The sequence below is a fragment of the Melanotaenia boesemani genome, chromosome 8 (genome assembly GCF_017639745.1).
Source record: "Melanotaenia boesemani isolate fMelBoe1 chromosome 8, fMelBoe1.pri, whole genome shotgun sequence".
Lineage (NCBI taxonomy): Eukaryota > Metazoa > Chordata > Actinopteri > Atheriniformes > Melanotaeniidae > Melanotaenia > Melanotaenia boesemani.
In genome coordinates this window covers 24,521,380-24,545,202 of record NC_055689.1, presented here as the reverse complement: position 1 = coordinate 24,545,202, position 23,823 = coordinate 24,521,380, and the positions used below count along the sequence as shown (strand labels likewise).

The following is a 23,823-nucleotide window of genomic DNA, read 5'->3' as shown; positions in this document are numbered from 1 at the left end:
ACCTGACTCAAATTAAATGGCCTATAAGGATCTCCACAATGACTCGTTAGTTTAAGTCAGATGTGTTGGAGCATGGAAATCTGGAAAACCTGCTGGATTGGATTGAGGATCAACGTTGGCTACCCTTGGCTTAGAGGATAGCACTGGCCATAACAGACTTATAAAACACCCTAACCAGTGTTTGGGAGATGTTAAACGACCTTAGCCAGCTCAAAAAATAGAGACGGCTCTGGCCGTCCTTGTAAAGTGCAGTAGTGTTCTTAACCCAGTCCAGTTTATTGTCAATATGCACTCCAAGGTGTTACGCCCCCAGGCTTTTCTGCCTGCAGCCGTATATGCAAATACTGCTGTGCTGCTGCATTGAGATGATTGGCTGAAAGGACAGGCTCCACCCTCCACCACCAGGATTGGTCGCCAGCAGTTCAGGTCCTTTCAGGCTGGCCACTCAGGAATCCTCCTCACCTTGAAATACCACGGATTACCTTCATTCGGGGCTGCTGTGTACTGTCAGGACACAGTTTTCCATTTTGGGATTGATTTCTTTGAGAGAGGTGTTGATTGTGGGCTACTCTGTGTGAGTAAACTGTCAGTAAGGACGTACACTTGTTATCGGACACCTTCAGTGAAGCTTGATTTTCGTTTACGTGAGTTTTGAGTAATAGTTGGCATTTGTATTTGTTTGATTCTAGAATCTTTTGTGTTAGATTATACTGAACCTGCCACTTGTCTTTGTGTTATGTTGTTTTTTTTGTACATATTGTAAATAAAAATTGTTACATATACTATATATATATATATATATATATATATATATATATATATATATATATATATATTAGTAAGAACCTGATTCCGTCTCGTTTTGTTACCCACCTTTCTTCCCCTGGACTTAGGGGGTTCGTAACACGAAGTATTTGTAATCCTTCACCACTTCCACATTGACGCCCTGTATAGAAACAGGTGTTGCTGGTGTTCTGGATCTCCTAAAATCTATAATCAGTTCCTTAGTCTTTGTCACATTAAGCTGCAGATGATTCTGCTCACACCATGTGACAAAGGAGTCCACAGTAGCTTGATATTCAACCTCATCTCCACCGATACATCCAACTACAGTAGAGTCATCAGAAAACGTCTGAAGGTGGCAGGTCTCTGTGCAGTAGCTGAAATCAGATGTGTAGAGGGTGTAAAGAAAGGGGGAGAGGACCGTCCCTTGTGGTGTTTCAGTGTTGCTGACCACTGTGTCCGACACACAGTGCCGCAGGCGCACACGCTGTGGTCTTCTGGTCAGGTAGTCCACAATTCAGAACACAAGAGAATCATCCACCTGCATCATTGTCAGCTTCTCACCCAGCGATGCAGGTGGATGATTCGCTTGTGTCCTAAAAGCTGAATTGTCTACCTTTAAATGGCCCCTGGATAGAGTTAATATTTAGCTACTTGGGTGCTACACATGATGTGTCACATCTTTTCTCCGTTTGAGTTTTTCTCTGTTTTCTCTACTTTTTTGTCTAGATTTTGGGAATTGTTGTCTAAAAGGGTTAAATGTCCAATTTCCCTCAAATTACCTAAAAAGCTAAGTTCGAATAAGCTCAAATGTGTTGCTTCTCTGTTTTTCTTCCTCAGCCTTACCAAAGCCCCCCACCTCAGTAACTGTGACTGAGACCACAGCTACCAGTGTGACTCTTACATGGGATTCGGGGAACCCTGACCAGGTATCCTACTATATGATCCAATACAGAGCCAAGTCCTCAGACAACGGCTACCAAGAAGTGGAGCGTGTGGCTACCACACGATACAGCATCGGTGGACTCAGTCCGTACTCTGAATATGAATTTCGCGTCATGGCTGTCAACAACATTGGCCGCGGGCCTCCCAGTGACCCAGTGGAGACTCATACCGGTGAACAAGCCCCCTCCTCACCGCCTCTGCACATTCAAGCACTCATGCTGAGTGCCAGCACAATGCTCGTCCAGTGGGCACCACCAGATGAGCCCAACGGGCAAATTAGGGGTTACCGGGTCTACTACAGCACTGACATGACGGCTCCACTTAGCGCCTGGCAGAAGCACAACACAGATGTTTGCAGCCTGACAATCATCTCAGGGCTGATTCCTGATACCACCTACAGCCTCAGGGTGCTGGGCTTCACCTCTGTGGGTGACGGGCCACCCTCTGACATCCTGCAAGTCAAAACACAGCAGGGAGGTGAGCAGCCAGCCCCTGTGTGTGGCTCTAAGGGTTGTTCATGTGTGTAAAAATCAGGAATGTATTGCTAGCTGAAGGAATGTTATCTGATTTCTGTATTGTAATGTGGGGAACATTTAACATGAAGAATCCTCATTTTGTTCCTTCTATTCCTCAACTTGTGCCATCTCACCTGTCTCATGCCAGTGCCTGCCCAGCCATCTAGCTTTGAGGCTGAAGCTGTGCTGGACACACGCATCGTACTAACTTGGCTGTGGCCAGTACAGGACCCCATCACCAAGTATGAGCTGCAGTACTGGGAGGCTGGCTCAGATAACAAGGTTAGAATACCAACAACAAGTTATAACTAATTTATGACCAGAGAGTCTCTCCTACACTGAGTTTGTCTCATCTTTGACTGCAAAAAGCATAGACGAATGAATCTTCCTCTTTATGATGCAATTTCTCTGAGTGAGAGATGTCAGCTGAGGCTGTGTTATTGTAGTAATGCAGTCACGTCCCCAGCTGACGAGAGGAATCTACTGTAGACACACACAGACAGTTGTTGGATTCTGCTGAGGCCATTCATTTGACTCTGTTGAACCACAGCACCAGTTGAGGGCAAATTGTTTTTGGACCAAGCTGCTCTCACATTTGGCTCCAAGCTCTTCTTTGCTGCATGTACGACTGGGAGGATTTTAGTGGAAGATTAAATAATATTGTCACAACAAAACACATCAGTAGATTTGTGCATCTGAGTCTGTTTTTATTCATTTCTTTCGTTCCAATTCTAAACCCTCCAGATACATGTGACATTCAACCCAGCGGGCTCCTACGCTGTGGATGGTTTAAAGCCTGACACCTTGTACCATTTCTCCCTGGCTGCTCGCTCTGAAATGGGTTTAGGTGTCTACACCCAGCCCATCGAGGCCCGTACCGCTCAGTCCAGTAAGTACACTATTTCTGCCCCCACGCTGTCTCTCTCTCTCTTGTCTGCTTTACCTGCTTGTTATTTACTTGATTTTTGTTATTTTGTTTGATTTCAAAACAGTCATTCATCCTCTTATAAGAAAAGAAAAAGTTTAATGTAGAAAGACAAATGCTTCATGTTCTGCATTTCCATGCATCAGTTTCATCCAATAACCACTAAGATACCTTAACTATCTGTCTTTTACTTTAGCTCGAGAAACAAAACCTTTTTTGTGCTTCAGAACAGATCTGTTGATAAACAATCTCAAAATAATATTTTGATTCTCTGACATTGTTGCCTTCTCTCTAAGCAAGACAAGGGGGATGAGATGTGACGCAGATTGAATAACTGACACTGCTAAAACTAGCTGTGGTGATGCCTGCTGTGAACAATCACTCTATTGGTGGGCTGTTTGTAAATGAAAAGAAAATCACTTATTTCTAAGTAAAAGAAAACTCAGAGCGCTAAGAACTGACTGTGGAGATTCTTTCCATGTATGTGAGATGCTTTACCCTTCCAGGTTTTATCTTGTGGTCTGGCAAGACTTCCTTTGCTCCGCATGTAATTTGATCAGAACAAATCAAAGCCTGGCTGGAGCTGTAGTGCTTAAAATATTAATCCAGCACCCACTGAACTGGATCCCTCTGCAGACATGTTCGACTCAGATCTATTTGTTTTTCCTACAAGACTGAAACTATTAGATCCTGGTATTGAAAAACAAACTGGATATCAAAAAATACTTTTAAATTCAAGTAAAGTAGACCTAAAAAAAATAATGGTGTATAAATACTATTTAATGCTGGTTGTGAAACTTGTTTACTCCCCTGTTAAGATGCTTTTCTTGTCACTTTCATGCCTGCATTTCATTGAAAGAAAACCTTAGCTTATCACAGCTTCAAACCACAAAGGAAGGTGACAAGTAGCACATGGATAAGCCAGAATTTCATTGTTGTGCCATGTTTCTATCATTACATAATTTAATATTCAGAATGTCTTTTCCCTCTTTGTGTTTCACGTTGTATGCAAGTGTCCCCGGGTTGACACCCACACATGCCTCCAAACAGTCAGACGTCCATCGTTGTGTCAGAATGGAAAAATGCTCGGTTTCACAACAGTGCAAATGAGCAAATTATCAATTATTAATATCACCTTTCCATCTTTCTTCTGCTCTCTGGCTTTTTATTTGTCATTAACTCCTTTCCCTCCCTCCACCCCTTCCGTTACCTCTTTATTCCATCTTTCCCAGGCCTGCTAACTTTTATCAAATCCCCTGAGGACCAGATGGGCATTTCAGGCGGAGTTGCATCGTTTGTGTGCCAGGCCACCGGAGAGCCCAAGCCCAGAATCACCTGGATGACAAACGGCAAGACACTAAGCTCTCATCGCTTCGAGGTGGGTACTTGGTCATTGATTTTTACAGACATGTATGCTCAAAATGCAGGTGAACACAAATATTGCATGTGACAAAATGTTACAGGCTTCGGCTTTTGTCTCAAGAAAGATGCACTCACACACGCACATTCATTGAATCGCCCTGTTATTTAGCATTAAACCAAATCCTCTCCTATCCACCTGAAACCAAAAAAAAAAAAAATCTTCTCTCTAACTTCACTCCATCTTAGTTCTTACAGTCCTCTTCATCTCCTTCCATCTTTTCTTCTTTTCATTTTTTCTTACCTTCATCCTTCTCTGTCTCTCAGCATCACCTTCTGATCAGGAGGAGCTTCATGTGAGAAGTTTACTCAGGAAGCTCCTTGATATAAAACATTGTGTGGAATTAATGCATGAAATCTGCTGGAATGTAACTTTGGTAACTTTATATTTACATTCCAAGTTGAGATTATGTAATAAAATGTTTGCTGGGTTTCTTTTGGGTATAGTGTCTCCTATATTCTAATGTTACTTCATTAATAGAACTATTTGCTAAATATTTTCAGGAGTCACATAGAACTTTGCATCAGAAAAAGAGAACAAAACAGAAATAAAGTACAAAGCTGTCATCTGCAATTTAAAATGAATTGGAAAAGTAAAAGAGATCACTAGAAATAACATTCCTGCTCTTTTTGCTTTGCTGTGGCTTTCACAGGTGATTGAATTTGATGACGGCTCAGGCTCCGTACTGCGGATCCAGCCGCTGCGCACCCACAGAGACGAAGCCATTTACGAGTGCACAGCCACTAACAGCATTGGCGAGATCAACACCAGTGCCAAGCTTACAGTGCTGGAAGGTAAGATAAGTCTGTCTTTAATTTTTTTTACTTGCTTTCTCTCTCTATTTTGCTTTGACACTCACTCTTCTCAACTGTTTCCCCCCTTTACCTCCTGCCAATGGTTTTTGAAGCCTTTATTCCAATACATCCAAAAGCAAATATCTGTGTTTGCCTAAATAATTCATGCGTAAACATTTGCTAAATCTGTGGATTCCGGGTATTGGCAGTGTCACGGAGGAGCAGGTATACCTTAATCTAAACTCCACAAGGTTCAAGAAAATGCAAGGAATGCGTTTTTAAATAAGATAGGAAAAATCTCCCCAATTCAGCAAATGTATGACTTGGAATATAATTGTATTTTTAGACTTACTTTCACTTTGCTGGCTATAAAGCAGTATTTACCCTTTTTCCTAGTTTTGTTTAGCCTTGTCATGCATCTGTCATGAGGAAACAAAGCTACAACCAATAAGTTGTGCTTACCGATTAAAATCCTTATGTGGTGCATATGAACATTCATAAAAAAATGAGTAATCCCCTGCCTGTCCATGGATGCTTCACATAAAATATATAAACAATATTTTGGTATATGAGCATTTCCTACATGTATGACTGCAGGCTATGTTTGACCTCCGCAGACCCCCCTTCCTTTACTTGCTCATAGAATTAATCTATTTGATTTACATGTTTATCTCTTTAAACAGTCTTCCATGTCACTGAGCAGTAAGGCAATTTTTTTTCTTCAATTGATTATAATTTAGTCATGTGACTACTAGTCACCACAGGAGTTGATTTCATTAGAAACTTAGCCAGAAGGAGGATAAATGCTGTCCATAGCATTGCACTTGCATTATAGCAGATCCCCTCTCATTCACACACAGCCTTCCTATCCTCTGTTCAAATCCCATCTTTCTTTCACCCATCCTTTCTTTTTTCCTCCGTCCACACCAGTTTGATGATATCATCACCTTGGCTTGCGTAATCTTCCCGAAGGGACTTCTCGTCAGTAAAGAGAGGTTTTCTATTTACCCCTCTCCTGCACAGTATCATGAAAAATATTGTTGCATGCACAAGCAAACAGCACTGACTTGATCTGAAGATCGTGAGAATGTGATATGATTAATCAGTTTCAGTGTTATAGGGACAAAAAGTACACCAGGGTTGAACTCCTTCTGTTAGTGAAATGAGGAATATGGATAGTAATACTCAACGATGAGCAACTGTTCTCATCAGCAAAATTGCTTTATTGTGGCTTGTGTTGATGGTCCTTCTCCATGTCAACACCTGAGCTGCTTTCAGCTCATTGTTTCAACCAAACAAATCAAAACAATGTAGGTTCATGTTCTCAGCTTACAATCTCCAGTGACGCCTTCTGCTTAATCCACCCAGAGCAAAAATGCAGACAGCCAAAGGAAAATGGTGAAGTTGATGTCTTTGTCAAACCTTTGGAAAGGTATAGAAAGAAATACTTTTCCTTTCATTTATATTTGTTTGAGACCATGATCCCAAAGAGCCATGTTATCCATTTAATTTACCAATGAGCCATGACAATAGATCAATACCAAATAAAATCATTCCAGTATATTTGGATGTGACTGCAAATGATCCCTAAATGAGGCACATTATGGTTCACACAAAGTTATTGTGCAGCCTTTTAGAGAGCAGAATGGACGCTGTTTCAGGTTTATCATAAACAATAGATACCAAGATTATCAAAACCTCAACATAAGCCAATATGAGCAAAAATAAAATAATCAGGACCCAGAAACACACAAGCAGTTTTAGCGCAAATCTCACACACACACACTTAAAGCTCTCAGGAAAACAGGAGACATGCAGTCTGCATTTCACCCCAACCAGGGAAACTGCCATTTGGTATTTACATAAATGCACATAAGGATCAATATGTTGGCATTTAAACCTCTGGCAGGAAAAGGATTTACTCACTCTCATTGCTTCAGCCATATGAGTGAGAGAAATACCCCTCTTATCAGATCCTGGAGCAGCAATTAGACGGGGTAATCTGGAGAAAATATAAATGCATGTGTCAGTGAGTCACCGTTAGGATACATTTGAAGGGTCAAGTAAAAGAAAATATTATTTCCCATCTCATTTTTACTAATTTCTCTTTCTTTCAAAAGCAATGAGCTGATCAATGTTGGATATCATGAAAACAAAACAAGACAGGGTCAGTAGCACATCATGTCATACTTTGTTGCAGTGAGCATGCGTGTTCGTTCATGTGAATATGTATGTATATGTGTGTCTCTAGTTCCAGCTGAGAACTAGTCTTAATATGCAGACCTTCTCTAGAACTGAAGTTTTCTTCTGTTGACTTGGCACCTTCTCTTCATAAAAGATGTAGCTCTTTTAAACAGTGTATTAACAGAGTTGTGCATCAAGTCATTGGTTATTTGTGCTATGAAATCAGAACGGTCTCACCATCAGTGTCATGTGGTCACATGACTGCTTCCATCTCCGAGTCAGCTCTGCCATGGATCAATCAGATGGCAAACCGCCTTTAGATTTTATGCCCAATGACCCTTTTCACCACATGGATGTTCTGTCTCTGGTCAGTAGAACTGGATGGTTTTCCAACCTCAGGACCCCAGCAACCACCTCTCTATTCGCCCCTGTGGAGCCCAGTGACCACGCCACCACGGAAGTGGGCTGCAAAGCTCACACAGTTGGTCAATTAGACACCTGCAGCTTATTCAGAACTCTGCTGCTCAAGTCCTCACTAAGACCAAGAAAGTGGACCACATCAGTCCAGCTCTGAGGTCTTTACACTGGCTGTCTGTTCGTCAGAGAATAGATTTTAAAGTTCTGCTGCTGGTCTATAAAGCTCTGAATGGTTTAGGACCAACATACATCAGTGATCTCTTGACCCATTATGAACCTGCCAGAACCCTCAGGTCATCTGGTTCCAGTTTTTTATCAGTTCCCAGAGTCAGAACCAGACATGGAGAAGCTGCATTCAGCTTCTATGCTCCACATGTCTGGAACAAACTCCTAGAAAGCCTCAGATCAGCTGAAACCCTCAGTTTATTTAAATCCAGGTTAAAGACCCACCTGTTCTCTACTGCATGGAACTGCATGGAGTTTTCATTTAGAAATCAAAATCTACATCTGGTTCTTTTAAGCTGGAATCATGTTTTAATATTGTCTTTCCCCACACTGAAATTTTATTTCTTGCATTTTATCCATTTTATTTTAGCATCTTTGTTCTGTTTTTATTTCATCAATTGCATTTCTTTTAATCTTTTTATTTTTATTTATTTATTTATAATTTTATTAATGCACTTGTATTGCTTTCTGCACCCTGCTGAAATGTTAATGTAAAGCACTTTGAATTGTCTTGTACATGAAATGTGCTATACAAATAAATTTGCCTTGCCTTGCCTTGTTCTGGTTTGTCCTTGAGCTTTGGTCTTGTCCACTGAATAAACACATAATCAGGAGCGTTCTGGAGGATGGTGTTCTACCATCCAAAGCAGATGTTTACTCGTCCATCAAACATCTGGTTTAAGTCTCTGAAACTCGGAGCAGAGGAACCCTGGTGGTAATTGCTGGAGATCAACTGTCTTTGTTTCTTCTCTTGAATCATATAGAGCGTCAGGTGGAGCAGGTAGGTGTGGGTATCGGTCTCAGTTCGTAGGAGATGGTGGTGATTGACTGTCTTTTCTTTTTTTATCAGTGGGTCTCTGCTAACTCTGTACTGATGGAGAAGCTGAGATGGGTCGGATACAGCTTCTGAGGAGCTTCAGGACAGGGTGTCTCAGACAGAGACAGGGACGGAGGGAGGAGGGAAAAAAATATGGTTAATATTAATCCTGGAGTGTGTGTGTGTGTGTGTGTATGTGTCTCTGAGAAAAAGTTCAAGTGTTTTCTCTCAGAGATCTGATGTGTGTGTATGTGTAAGCAAAAAGTGTTCTTCATTGCAAGCTGAGTGTCACTTAACTTCAGAAAGTGTGTCCTTGTGCATGTATTGAGCATTGTGAAGCAGAGCAAAACATTTCCTCAGCCAGATCAGATTATTTTACAACTTTTATATTTTCTCATGAAGGATGAAAAATGTAAGAACAAGAAATGTTGTCATGTTCTCAAAGTCGGTTCTCCATACACACCTCTTGTGTAGAGCAGACTTATCTACAACACCATACATTTAATTAAATGACTGAACCTGAATAACTTACTCAAACCGAAACCATCAGACTATTTAGTGGTTCCGGCTGTTTTCTGCGGTCACGTTCTGTCTGCCACAGACTCGGTGCTTCTCAGTGTCTTTCCAGTCTAGTCCAGTAAGACACGTTTATGGTCTTTTTAGATCTCACTTCAGCTTCCTTTTTCTTTTTCTTTTTTTTTTTCTTTTGTAAATAAACCGTCCTTTACCTTCTTGAGTTCCGTTGGACTCAGAGTTCCCTCAGCAGGAAACACACCTGCAGAAATCCAATCTGCACAAAATTCAACACAATTTTTCCCATACTTGTTTTGTATTGTAAAAAATTCCCCCTAAGGAGGGCGGTGATGCTTGGAGTCTCTGGTACCCATCTTGCCAATAGATAAGTGGGGATTCCTGCTTCTAGACTGTGAACATCTTCACAGAATCCAGATAATTTTATCTGACCACTCTGATCCAGAGGCAACCTCTGTAGCCTGTAGAGGAATTATCTGTCGTTTCTGACAGCACTCCGCCTTGAGTGGATTGACTCAACAAGCCCTCAACTTTCTCACTCACAATCTAAAATTGACCCAATTGAAAATTCACTTCAACTCACCAGACTTACTTTCTATATTTGAGTTTGTTGATTCCGTCTGTGACTTCTAGAGAACTAAACGCGGGGTCCCCCGTTCAAAACGGAGGCATATACTGGAGTTCAGGTTGATCAGACACACCATCACACCATCGCTGGGTCCTCCTTTGGTCACTTGCAAAATCCTGCTTACAACGGCAGTTGTGGTAGAAAAATTTACCAAGAGTCCTGAATGAGTAAAAGTATAACAAAATTTATTAAAGTGAAATGAACACAGACAAATTACTTGTAAGTAATGATAGTGGTCGTTCCGACTCTCATGAAATCGGAAGAGACTCTGGGGAGGCAAGATGAAAACAAAAAGTTTTTCTTTTGAAAGAATCGGACTTCCTGAAGACCTTGGCTGGACACACTACTCAAAGGACTGGCGTCAAAGCAACCTCACAAAGTTGTGTCTCCACCAGAACCAGTGTGACTAAGGTTATAAGGAAGGACTAGATAAAGATCATCTTACCCTCGTAGTGGGTAACAGTGCATATGTATTTGAAGAGAATAAACCTTAAAAGTGAATTAAAGCATGAGTAAAATGTACAATGTATAAAGTGTAATAAAAGTATAATATAGTAAAACTCAATGAATAAATGAATAATGAAAGAAATAATGGGATAAATGAAAGCTTAATGAAGTGAATATATGAAGCAATATGGCATAAGTAAAAAAATTTTTTGTAGACAATTGGTATCTTGTACAATATAAGGTTGGAGAATATGGGAAAGTTGAGCTAAATTATTCTGTAGAATTTACTTAACTTCGATCATGACTAATGTGAAGGTAAGAGAATTTATTCCAGGAATTTAGATGTAGCCGATTACTTAAATTGTATTTACTTAGGTCAGATGGGACTCTAAGAATAAGAAAAAGCAAGGCGTAGTTTAATTCTTTTAACATACCAGCTAGAATCCTGGATGAAAATGTTTGGTCCTGGCCTTACTTCGGCACCTAGAGATTGGGAAACGGCAGCTGGTGGTCGGTGAGGCCGCACGTGGAGGAATCCAGGTGGGGCTCCCTGAAGTCCTCCAGGTAACCAACAGGAAAAAGCAGTCCATCAAGAACCCTTGGATTTCGGTGTCTAAAGCGAATAGTTTATAATAGTCATAAATGTCCATCATGTCTCTCTACTCTACACTTATTGGATTCTAGCTGAGCATGTCTCTGACGCTGATGTGTATTCAGTTTGGTTGACAGCCTGTCTATATTTGGATGAATGGAGAAAAATAAACAAACACCTTAATTTTGTTGTCACTATAAAAACGCTATGATGACTTTAGCTATAGCAGCACCAATTTCAAGTGCAACTGTCCTCTCAGAGCCTCCCTCTTTTTCCTCATACTTTGTGAAAACACCTTGAGTGTTGCATATGTTTTCCCATATAGGACTCAAAGGACCATATCTCAGTTGAAAACCTGGGCTCTGCATTATCCCATGTGTTTGAAGCTATTTTGTGTTTTTGGTTCTGGTCATGGCCTCGTTTAACTTCATGTCACAAACCATTTTTACACTGGAAACACAAATAAATCAGTTAATGTAATCCAGACAGGGGCTACTTCTTTTTGTTGGACCAACAATTGCCTATTCAGATTATGGGCAGGTTTAAAACTTTCTTTTTTTTTTTTTTTTTTTTTGCATTGGACCAAGTTGAAAAGTTCAGAGCAAATGAATCAAGCAAGAAAGCATCACAAGACGATACATTAGCCATCATTTGGTTATCTTGACACAGCGCATGTCAACATATATTTGAAACGTTTGCATATGAAATTCATACTTTAGAAAAAAAAACAAAAACCCAACATGCATTATGAGTTGTATTATAAAAATAAGTTTGTTTTGTTTTCTTATCCTAGGGCAGTTATAGTATGCTTGAGTACCCAGCAGCAGATTGTAACCATCCCTCCTCTGTCAAAATCTGAGACTCCCTGTGCTGGTTAATAAGCTTGCTATGATAATCAGTTACTAACAGGATTCTTCATTTTGTCCCTATCAAATCTAAATCAGCCCCAGATATGTTTTTCCTCTGTAGTATCTTCTTTCACACTAATTTTATGTCAGAATCAGAATATTTACACTACCGTTCAAAAGTTTGGGGTCACTTTGCCATGGGATTCAATAGGGAAGTGACCCCAAACTTTTGAACAGTAGTGTAGATTTCATGTATTTATTGATTTTTTATTTTTTTACTCATTGTGTCTGTTGCGTTTCTAAAAATTTACTTTTGCAAATTTTCAGAGAACCAGATCCCACAGGGGTTCCCCACCATTGATATGGCCCCCCAGCTGAAAGTGGTTGAAAGGACCAGGACTGCCACAATGCTGTGTGCGGCCAGTGGAAACCCAGACCCAGAGATCTCCTGGTTCAAGGACATGCTTCCTGTGGACATCAGCAGCAGCAACGGGCGCATCAAACAGCTCCGCTCAGGTACAACTTGACAGAATCTGAGTTGATTTCTTTGAGGTCTTTGTGTACATGACTAAATATGACCAAGGATTCAAACTTAAACTAATGAGGTACTCTTTGTTGATCATAGCAGTCCCATTCATAACTTAACAGTGCCTTCCTGACCGAGATCTGATGGAAAGCATGCAAGGTGGAAAGATTAATGGCTTTTGACTCAATTCTGTCTTTCACTCTGCTAAGCTGACCTCACTTTTCGAGGTCGTCAATCTTTATTTATATGGCACTTTCTCATGCCATAGTACTTTCATGCTGTTGTGAAGTGAGGATAAGTGTGGTTGTTGCCTGCAAAAACGAGAATCTGCAGCATTTTATTCAATATTTGTTGGCAGCAATGCCTCATAGATAGAAGCTGTAGAAGATCCCGAAAGTCTTGAAATAGTTGGAAGAAACTGAAGTGGTTTTGTGTTGAATTCTGACAACTGTCACTAAATTTTAGTAGTACTCCCACTTTTCTCCCATTAGAAAGCTGACAGATTGGTGACATCGACATTAGTATGTAGGTGCATGTCAGTGCTGAATCAGACAGCGATAAGCTGAGCAAACCGAATAAACACCTCAGAGAGAATGAATGAATCTCATACTGCATGGTGTGAAAAATCTCATTTTAATGTTGAGTATTTTTGTCATTTTCAAACTTCATGGTGGCTGGCTGTGGTTTTTCCTGCTAGCGCCATGCTCTTTGGGAGAAGTTATAAGTGTTAGAAGAATACATGTAGTGAGTGATAAAACATTGTTTTCAACCATGCATTTTGTATTTTTATAAATTATGGTGAAGGTAAGTTTGCTGTCGTGCTTCTTAAAGTGTCAGAACTTGACTTGCTTCATCTGCCGTCCATATGCAAGTCAGTAGTGGTGATTTCATGATGGCTATGGAAGTGGAGTGACTAAATGACCACCCCGGGCTTTTATACTTTGTTTGAAACAACATCTTGGCCTTCTCTCTGTTGCCTACAACAATTTAGAATTGTGAATACTAATCACAGCCATCTGGCAGTGGAGAAGCTCCCTTTGGTGAAGCATGGTAAATAATTTCCTCACTGCTAACTGCACTGGCAATTGTTTTGCTGCAAAACTCAGGCCATCAAGCAAATCATCAGTTACAACTCATCAACTACATTAACCTTCTATGTAATACTTTTGTTGGATTGTGGATGCACATTGTACATAAAAATATGACTTATTCTCTACTTCAGTGTGTAACAATCTAGAAAAATAAAGCATACCCTCTTTCAGATCTAAGGTTTTACCTCATGATACAACATGATAAACACAAATCTGATGAGCTGCAACAATGTTCTGCTAATAAATGCACTTTATTACTAATCAGCATGTGTGAGCACTGCTATAAAAGCAAAAATTTTGTCAGTTTGCTGCTTTGGAGCTTTGAGGAAAGACATGAGCAATGATCTCAGAGAGGCAACTGTTGCAGCCCATTCATTTCAGAACAGTTATAGGCAGGGCTCGAATTACACTGGGGCTTTCGGGAGGGCCTTATTTTCGCATGTGCACCGTGACTTCACACGGTCAAAAATATGGTTACTATTTAAAAGAAAAAACAAAAAACAAAACAACTGTGTACAGCTTGTTTAATGAAAAAAACAGCGACAGAGTTCTTTAACCACAAAAAGAAGCACACCAAGTGGTTGTGTGGACACTCACAGCACCCAATGGACAAACAATGCTGGCTGTCCATGGTGCTTAAGAAAAGAGAAGGGATCATCCGCGTCGTTTGGAAGATTTTTAGAGCTCCCCCGAATGTATCAGCTGATTCTTCTTAGTGAAGCTCCTCTGCCTTTCAGGGGAGCCAAGCTCCCCTTAGCTCCCCCATAATTTTAATCCTGGTTATGGGGACAAATCACCCAAATTGTCCAAATCATGTAGAGTCCATTTTTTTCTACAGTACAAAAGATTAGAAAGCTTTTTTGTAATGATTTCCAGGGTGAGGAGGAGTGCGGACCCACTCGCAGACAGTTGAGGACAGGAGGTAGAATTGTGCAGATGATGAGTGATTTTATTTTAGACCGAAATAAGACTTGACATAACAAAAGTTCAAACTAAGACTAAGACTGAAAAATAAACATGAAAAACTCACAGGTTAGACAAACCTTAACAGGGCAACCCAGTGAAACCATGTAGAAACCACAAGGACCTGACAAGAAATGACAAAAACCCAGGAGTAAATACTGTATACACACAGCAACGATAATTAACAGCAGGTAACTTAAATGACAAATCAGACCAGGTGTACTCAGCCAGGAACAGAAAATGGAGCACATGAAGGGAGACTATTACCCAGGAACCTGAATACACATAACAAAACCCAAGATCTTTACAAAATAACCCTGAAAAGAAACCTGAACCATGATCTACACATAAACTAAACATGACAAAACCCAAGACTATAACCCAAGATTCTAACTACACATGACAAAACCCATAAAATGTGATCTTAAGAATTAACCCATGATCCTAAAACAAAATCTTAACATGAACTAAACATGACAAAAACCAAGAACTAAACTGTGATCATAACTAAACTAAGACAAGGATCAAAACCAAGTTATAACAGAAACTGAATATCGCAAAACCCAAACACAAGCCATAAGACCGTGAAGCATTACATCAAGACTGTGCAACATGACATTATTCACAAGCGGAAAACATTGGAGCCAATGCCAGTTTTTTCAGGAATGAAAATCCTGACCAACTTACCCCACAGTACAATTAAAAAAAAGTATGAACAAACATGGCTTGTTTTGATTGGCTGCCAAGACAAAGACATTTATTTATTTATTTATTTATTCATTCATTCATTCATTCATTCATTCATTCATTCATTCATTCATTCATTCATTTATTTATTTATTTAACATGGCAATGTGACTTAGGTTTGCAAATTTCATCTAAACAAACCTCAGTGTCCTTGCAGTTCTTGAGCCAGCCTTGAACTCCTCTGTAAACCAAAGTATGCTGGAGTTAAATGTGCATCTATCCGACAGCTAAAGAACTGAGTCAACAGGGCAATGATCTCAAGGTCAAAAGCAAATCTATAGCAGAAAAAAAAAAGGGTAATGGCTACAAGAAGATAAAGGAATCAAGGTGTTTCAGTGGCTCAGTCAAAGTCTAGACCTTAAACTGATTGAAGTGCTGTGGCAGGACTAAGACAGCAGTCTATAAACAAATGCCCCTCACTGAGCTGAAGGGCCAAAATTCCTGCACATTAATAACTCTTATCCATTGCAGGAACTTTTTTAGACTAGTGACCGCAGGCTCTGTGGTGAGTCACAGTATAGATTTGTGCTTTGGTTTCTGTCAAATGTCAAAACTGCTAAAATTGGAAATCCTCCATGCAGGAGCCCTGCAAATTGAGAACACTGAGGAGTCTGACCAGGGGAAATATGAATGCGTTGCCATGAACAGCGCTGGAACCCGCTACTCTGCTCCTGCCAATCTCTACGTCAGAGGTAAAGCCAAATGTCTGTCTCAGTTGTAGAGTTAATCAATCCTAAGTGTCATTTCTGTTGTCTCAAGCACTTGCAAGCTATAAGCAAATGTGCAGTCTTTCAATATGTCTCTTTTAAAATACACTCTGCACCTGTGGCATATGATTCAAGCTCTAGTTTAAGAGTGTGTGGGAGTGTTTGGGTGTGCAGACTGTGTGATTAAATTTGTTGCACATCATGAGACCAAAAACACCATTTTAATGATTTATAATTCTTATTGATGAATGTAGTGATTCACAATGCTGCTCTACTAGCTTAAAAACAAGAAAATAGATATTGTGTAATATCTTGTATTTGAGCTGTTATTCCAATATTTCTGTCTGTTTCTCTGTCTTTTGTCTTCACCACTATCACTACTATCCCATCTCTTCCATTCCAATGAGCTGAACTAACATCAACTTCCTGTTTGGCTGTAAACTCAACCAGGTGCAGCCCTTGAGAAAACAGCTGCATTGAAACCGTTTCCTCCACTGGTACTGGTGCCAGGACTCCTTTCTTTTTTTAATATTGACTGTATCGAAAGGGTCCATTATTCCTCTTCCCCCTCTACCAGCACAACCCAGAGGGGTTTGGAGTTTTCAGGGTTTGTTTTTGCTGTTTTGTCTCTGTAAGCGGACTAATGCAGGGTAAGGGCAGGATTGTACACTCTGTGGAAAAAGCCACTGTAGGGGAGAGAGAAGTCTAGGTAAGTTACTGCACATAACACCACCATGTCTGATGCACATGAAACACAATAGCTGCTGCGGTTGTTAGAGTGGGTGGATGAAGGCCCCCCCAGTCCACCTGCTCCATCAGCTGCAGAGCACGGTGCAACAGACAGCGAGTGGATGTTAAGACGGCAGGATGCCTCAAAAATCGAGAAGTTTAAAAAGAAAATAAAAAAGCTGAGACTGGAGAGAGAACAGAGGGGTTGACAGTATGTCACCCAGTTCTTTCAGAGGCAAGGTGGGTCAGCTAGTTTTCTGATGGAAAGTTGTGGAACATCAGCTTGTCTCTTCTACACTTTGTTCATATAAGCTAGCTCACTTTGCTCCTCATATTAGCTCATATTTCTGAAGAAAACTCTGGATTTTATTCATTTCACTGTTTTAGTCAAGTAATCAACGCAGGCAAACGATTAGCAAGCTGCTCTGCTAAAAACATCACGCATGCTCCAAACAGACACAAGAGCAGCCGAAGCAGATGCCTGCCTGCCTCATTATACTTGATCACGATTGATAATTATTCATAATACTTTGAACTAATCATTTATCAGTTTTAGAAATTTACTTTGTATCTACTTTGTACCAGTTTGCATTTTAATCACTAAGAAGTAGAAAGTGTATTCAGCTGCATTCTTAATGTGTGTGCTCGGGAACCAAGACCGAACCACGATAAGAAGAAAAGATAATCACTGTGCCTCTGACTCCCTATATCTTATCTTAGTAGAAAATGCTGAAGCCTGTAAATCCTGAAATTGTGTAACTCTGTACCTTTTCATGTACTGGGGAAGGACTTTGTGAACATCCTTTATAAATGCTTTGTAATGTGTGAAACAACTTAGTGTGTGTATCATATTTGTATGGTTCATACACTCCTTGCAAGTAAAATTGTATACATGAAGTAATCCACCCAGTAATCCCAAATTTCCATGAGGGCTCTCCGAAGGGATTATTAAAGTATTTCTGTTATATTCTATTCTGTTCCATTCTATTCTATTCCATTCTATTCAGTTCTACTCTAATGCTCTGTGTTTTTCTTGTGTTGAAAGGTTTAGCTTTGCAGTGCTTGTGTTGGGGACATTTCCCTAACACCCCCACTAATCTAAATGCCTTCATATTTGGAGATAAATTTGACTTCATGTGTTGCAACATGAGGGAGACAATGACGTGGAGTATTGGTAATCAAATCAATTTCCCTTGGCATTGTTGGTGAAATCACTGAAAGCACCTTTAAGTAAAACAATAGTGGGAGGCCACCAGAAATAATGATTGTGATGCTATTACACATGGCATTACATTATTGGAGATACTATATAATAGAAAAGCTGGATAGAAGAGAAAGCTGGACTTCAAGGTGTTCGTAAGTGACTTGCCAGGGAGAAAGCTACATGTTGGGCTCTTGGTGAAAAAGACTGAGCAAGGGCAGGGATTGTGAATGGGATTGCAAGAGCAATAATGTACCTTTACCTCTCCTTGATATCTTATTTTACAAAGTTCTACCTTTTAAATAATTATATAATTTTAAAGCCAATCAAAATGTGCAAGTTGACATTTGGTTAAACTTTATTTGATCTGATATCAACTTGGCATTGTGTGGAAAAGCTATGTAACCTTTTAACTCAGTGGCACTTAAACACCCATGTTTTTAATAATTTTAGTTTACGATTTGGGGGTAGTCCCATCCAATTCCCACAATGGAGAGATCAGGTGATTCATTTACTTAGGGATATTTATGATGGAACGAGGTATAGAATAATATAATTTTATCTTCTAGAAATCCGGATTATCAGATTATTCAGTATTAATTTGTGCCTAGAACTTATTTGACACCCTGCAAGCTTTACCGCATAAAGGTCCTGGATAACTCTTTATGTACATTATGCTCTCAGAATAAACGGGGGACTTACATATATATGGTCTGGGAATACAAAACTGTTGCCAGGTTTTGGAAAGAAGTTGCAGCTGCACTAACTTTGATAGCACAAAATATTCCAGTAAATCCTCAAACACTTATTTAAACAATTTATCTATGACAAATGCATCCCACTGTGAAAAACAGATACTACTTGCTGGTCTAACAGCAGCAAAAAACTGCAGTGAGATGGAAACCACGACATAAGCTCAATATGTCACATTGGCATTTGGCTTTTCTTGGTATAATTTATTTGGAAATATCTACAGGCCAAACCCAAAATGCAAAGCAACCAAATATTTTATTTTGGCATATAGCATATATGAATAAAAATGTTTGCTCACAAAAAAAAAATAAACAATTACCTACCCTCTAATCATTTTGTTCGACGGCACCTCTCCAAACTTAATCGTCATGAATTATCCACAACATTAAGTGTTCAATATACACAGCCCCCATTGACAGACTGCTCTTAGCACTGTTAAGTCTATGGAATCATGAAAGAATAACAGCTACTTTGAGCTTAAAGGTTTATATTTGGGCTTTCTTTCTGGCTGGTCTTTTTCATACGCATATGTTGTGAAAAATAACTCCACCTAAAGAATGTTTGACTTGTATGAGAAGACACAGGTGGCCACCACTGGGCAAACTGGGCAAAGTTCTTCCTGTATCCCTTCTCCTCCGAGTGTACTCAGACTTCCTATCCCATCCCATATCTTTACTCAACTCCTGTGCATGCTCTGCTTGAGAATGACGCCCCTGTCCTGTTCCCAAGATGCTAAGACTTCTGACCCTGTCCACTCTTTACAGGTAAAAATCACCCATGTCCTTAGAAACCTCAAGAGATCAGATGGTTGTAGGTTTCGCCCTAGCATTTAATGTATGTTGTTTTTTTTTTTGTTTGTTTTGTTTTTTTTTCTTCTTCTTCTTTAGCATGAATGCCCTGTGGTGTAGCTGTGTTGGAAACCTATTTGAAAAGATATTACCATTAATACTGGACAATCATCTTTACTCTGCCAAATGCTTGCCTGACCTTTTCCCTGCTCCTAGTGTTATCTCTGAAATTGTGTAAAAGAAATTCCCCTGGTCCCCCTTATTGTAGCGCGGTCCAGAGAACCAGCCTTTTCCTGACTGGAATCTCAAAAGGTGCTTTTGTGTTTTTCCATTTCACCACATTAAGATTTCTTGTGAATTTCCACAACCACTTTGGGACAGTCCATTTATTCCTTTGTACCCATCTGTATATCTGGACAAAAGCAATCAGCCCTTCATATAGTTTAATTAGCTTTTCTGAGTTAGCTTTTATCCTTGCACTTTGTCATGGAGAAAGACCATTCAGGAAATAAAAAAGGTGCCATATTCGCCTCATATGTCCTACCTGTTGACTCTTTTTTCCCCTTCTTCACTTGATCCTATCAGTACGAAGAGTCCCACCAAGATTTGCCATTCCACCCACCAACCAAGAAGTGATGCCAGGCGGTAGCGTCAGCTTGACCTGCGTGGCAGTGGGCTCGCCAATGCCCTATGTCAAGTGGATGATGGGTGGGAAGGATCTGACCAAGGAGGACGAAATGCCAATGGGACGCAACGTGCTGGAAGTTACTAACATCCGTGAATCAGCCAACTACACCTGCATAGGCATGTCTTCTCTTGGCATAATAGAAGCAACAGCTCAGGTTACTGTGAAAGGTAAGTGCCATTCTTCTCTAAATGTTTAGAGTTGTTTTCTGTCTACTGCTGATGTGAATGCTTGGATTTAGTCATAAAATATTAAATATTTAAAATCAGAATCAGAATACTTTATTAATTCCAGAGGAAATTGTGTGCACACAGTTGCTCCATACCAAATAAAGGATGAGATAAAGATAAAAATCACAATAAGAAATATCACAAATTAGTTATGATATCTATATAAAAGGACAAAGGATAAATCATGCCAGTGAGTAATATTTACAGTATTAATATGATAAAATGTAAAAATGTAAATGCAGTGCAGTGTGTTAATGTAAATGTATAACAGTGGATGTTGTTGCTATATGGAGGAGTTGTACAGTTTGATGGCCACAGGTAGGAATTATTTCCTGTGTTGTTCAGTGAAGTATTTAGGTGCTATCAGTCTCTCACTGAACGTACTCCTGTGACTGATCAGCAGGTTGTGAAGCAGGTGGGAGGTATTGTTCAGTATTGTCTTTATTATGGACAACATTCTCCTCTCCAACACCACCGTCAGAGAGTCCACCTCCATCCGCACAACGTTACTGGCTTTGCAGATCAGTTTGTTAGTGTCTGCAACCCTCAGCCTGCTGCCCCAGCATGCAACAGCTTAGAGGATAGCACCGGCCATACCAGACTCATAAAACACCCTAAGCAGTGTTTTGCAGATATTAAACGACCTTAGCCAGCTCAAAAAAAAGAGACGGCTCTGGCCGTCCTTGTAAAGTGCAGTAGTGTTCTTAACCCAGTCCATTTTATTGTCAATATGCACTCCAAGGTGTTACGGCCCCAGGCTGATCTGCCTGCAGCCGTATATGCAAATACTGCTGTGCCACTGCATCGAGATGATTGGCTGAAAGGACAGGCTCCACCCTCCACCACCAGGATTGGTCGCCGGCATTTCAGGTCCTTTCAGACTGGCCACTCAGGAATCCTCCTCACCTTGAAATAACATGGATTACCTTCATTTGGGGCAGCTGTGTCAGGACACAGTTTGCCATTTTGGGACTGATTTCTTTGAGAGAGGTGTTTGTGGGCTACTCTGTGTGAGTATTGTAGTGTGCTACTTTGTGTGGGTATTACCCAGCTGTCCAGCTCAGGAGCTGTGATTTTGTGCTGGTTACCTGTTACCTTGGCTGAAACCTCTGAGTAAACCTCCCCGGATTTACCTGGTGCATGGGTATTTTCTGTTCTTTTGTAAACTGAGTAATAGTTGGTATTTGTATTTGTTTGATTCTTTGCTCTTTTGTGTTGGGTCATGCTGAACCTGCCACTTTTCTTTGTGTTATGTTGGTTTTTTTGTACATATTGTAAATAAAAATTGAAGCATTGACGTCCTGTATAGAAACAGGTGTCGCTGGTGTTCTGGATCTTCTAAAAGCTACAATCAGTTCCTTAGGCTTTGTCACATTAAGCTGCAGATGATTCTGCTCACACCATGTGACAAAGGAGTCCACAGCAGCTTGATATTCAACCTCATCTCCTCCACCGATACATCCAACTACAGTAGAGTCATCAGAAAACGTCTGAAGGTGGCAGGTCTCTGTGCAGTAGCTGAAGTCAGATGTGTAGAGGGTGTAAAGAAAGGGGGAGAGGACCGTCCCTTGTGGTGTTTCAGTGTTGCTGACCACTGTGTCCGACACTGTGTCCGACACATGCCTGCAGCACTGTGTGTCTGTGGTCTTCTGGTCAGGTAGTCCACAATTCAGAACACAAGAGAATCATCCGCCTGCATTGTTGTCAGCTTCTCACCCAGAGATGCAGGTGGATGATTCGCTTGTGTCCTAAAAGCTGAATTATCTACCAGCTTAAAATGAGCTAATTATATGTTACGTGTTGAATCTGAACCAAAACCAAATATAGAATTGCTCCCCAAGAGGTTACTCCTTCCAGCCAAGAAATAGGCTCTTCCAAGTTAAATTGGTTTCTTGTTTCTGCACGAGCTAAAACGTGTTACTTGGATAGCTTTTGTGAAAACAAGGCAAATCAGCTGTTGACTGCAACTCTTGAGTTACTGCATAGATGTGAAACTTAAAATAATTTGTAAACACTGTCATTTTCCATTTTTTTGTGCTGTGTTCAGCAACCTTTCTCACAATGAGCAAATTTTAACCTGAGGTCAACGACAAATTAAACAGCAACCAACCAGGATCTCCATCTCTGGACCACTTGGGCCAATGTCCTGCATGTTTTAGATGTTTCCCTGCTGTAACACACCTGATTCAACTTAATGGTTCTCCAACAGCTTGTCAAGTTCTGCACAAACCTTTTAGTGAACCATTAATATGAGTCAAGTCTGTTGCAGCAGGGAAACATCTAATACATGTTGGACACTGGCCAAAAAGGTCCAGAGTTGAAAATTCCTGCTTTAAAACTCCCCAAACATGCATATGCATAATGGCAAAGTAAGCAATTCACAAAAAAGTTTTACAAATGATTTAATTTTATTTTTCAGAGGCTAGAAAATCGAGAAGTTTGCAGTTTTATGTTCAGAAAATCTTTAAACATTTAGAAGGAATCTTAGGTTTGACTGATTTAAACTATAAAGAATATTACATTGCTTACTTCAGCAGGTACAGACTGATCCACAGCAGTTGCCAATGTGGCCCAGCAGATCCAGATCAGGATCAACATGGACAGGATCAAGATCGTGGTTAGGATCCACCCTGGCAGCCAAGGGCTCCTGAGGAGAAAAAGACCAAAGCGTAAGCCTGCTCCTCTGTGAATGACATACGCCACTAAGAAAAGCCATGATTATGAAAGGATTTCAAACACAATAATCTTTTATACTAATGTGTTATTTTACTCAGTATTAAGTCTTGTTGTGAGCTTGTGTACAATATCATTTTTAAGTTACAACACAATAAATACCTTCCTGAGACTGACTGAAATGTGTGTGGTTATTTTTCTAATTTGCACAACAATGAATACAAAGAATACAATGAGGAGTGCTTACAGCTCTTCTGTGGCTCTTCTTTTACATCTCTTTCCAGTTCAGTCTGGGAGAAAAGCTTGACTTGTGGTTCGGCCTGTTAAGCAGAACAAAGCTAACTTTTTCATTGTTCTGAATTATATTTTAATATTAACAAGGGAAGAAATGTCATTTGCAGAATCTTAGCTGGGACAGCTAGTCCAACTGGGGGGTATTCCAGAAAGGAGGTTTAACAAATCCTGTGATAAAACCTGTGCTCGAGGTTGCCCAGTCCTCTGACGTCTTAACTGCATTGTCGGTTCCAAAACATTGACTTAGGTATCACAACCCCGTGGTGGTTAAGCAAAAACTATGAAAGGCATCACCTAGTGAGCCCTGAAATCACGATGAAAATGACCAAAAAAGGGAAAACAGCTACACCCGCCATCACCTGCTG

At 40.3% G+C, this 23,823-nt stretch overlaps 1 protein-coding gene across 3 annotated transcripts in view; it reads left to right on the top strand.

The window, feature by feature from the left end:
- Positions 1-23,340, top strand: part of LOC121645245 (receptor-type tyrosine-protein phosphatase F-like) — a 66,177-nt gene extending 42,837 nt beyond the window's left edge. For 2 of the 3 annotated variants that reach the window (XM_041993637.1, XM_041993638.1), the window contains exons 12-20: positions 1,624-2,205; positions 2,392-2,525; positions 2,988-3,132; positions 4,401-4,546; positions 5,241-5,382; positions 12,399-12,587; positions 15,980-16,090; positions 20,162-20,431; positions 23,026-23,340. In XM_041993637.1, coding sequence (XP_041849571.1) covers positions 1,624-2,205; positions 2,392-2,525; positions 2,988-3,132; positions 4,401-4,546; positions 5,241-5,382; positions 12,399-12,587; positions 15,980-16,090; positions 20,162-20,431; positions 23,026-23,039 — 1,733 coding nt within the window. In that variant the 3' untranslated portion in view covers positions 23,040-23,340. The remainder of the gene's footprint in view (positions 1-1,623; positions 2,206-2,391; positions 2,526-2,987; positions 3,133-4,400; positions 4,547-5,240; positions 5,383-12,398; positions 12,588-15,979; positions 16,091-20,161; positions 20,432-23,025) is intronic. The other variant, XM_041993641.1, reaches the window with a different exon arrangement.
- Positions 23,341-23,823: the final 483 nt, after the last annotated feature.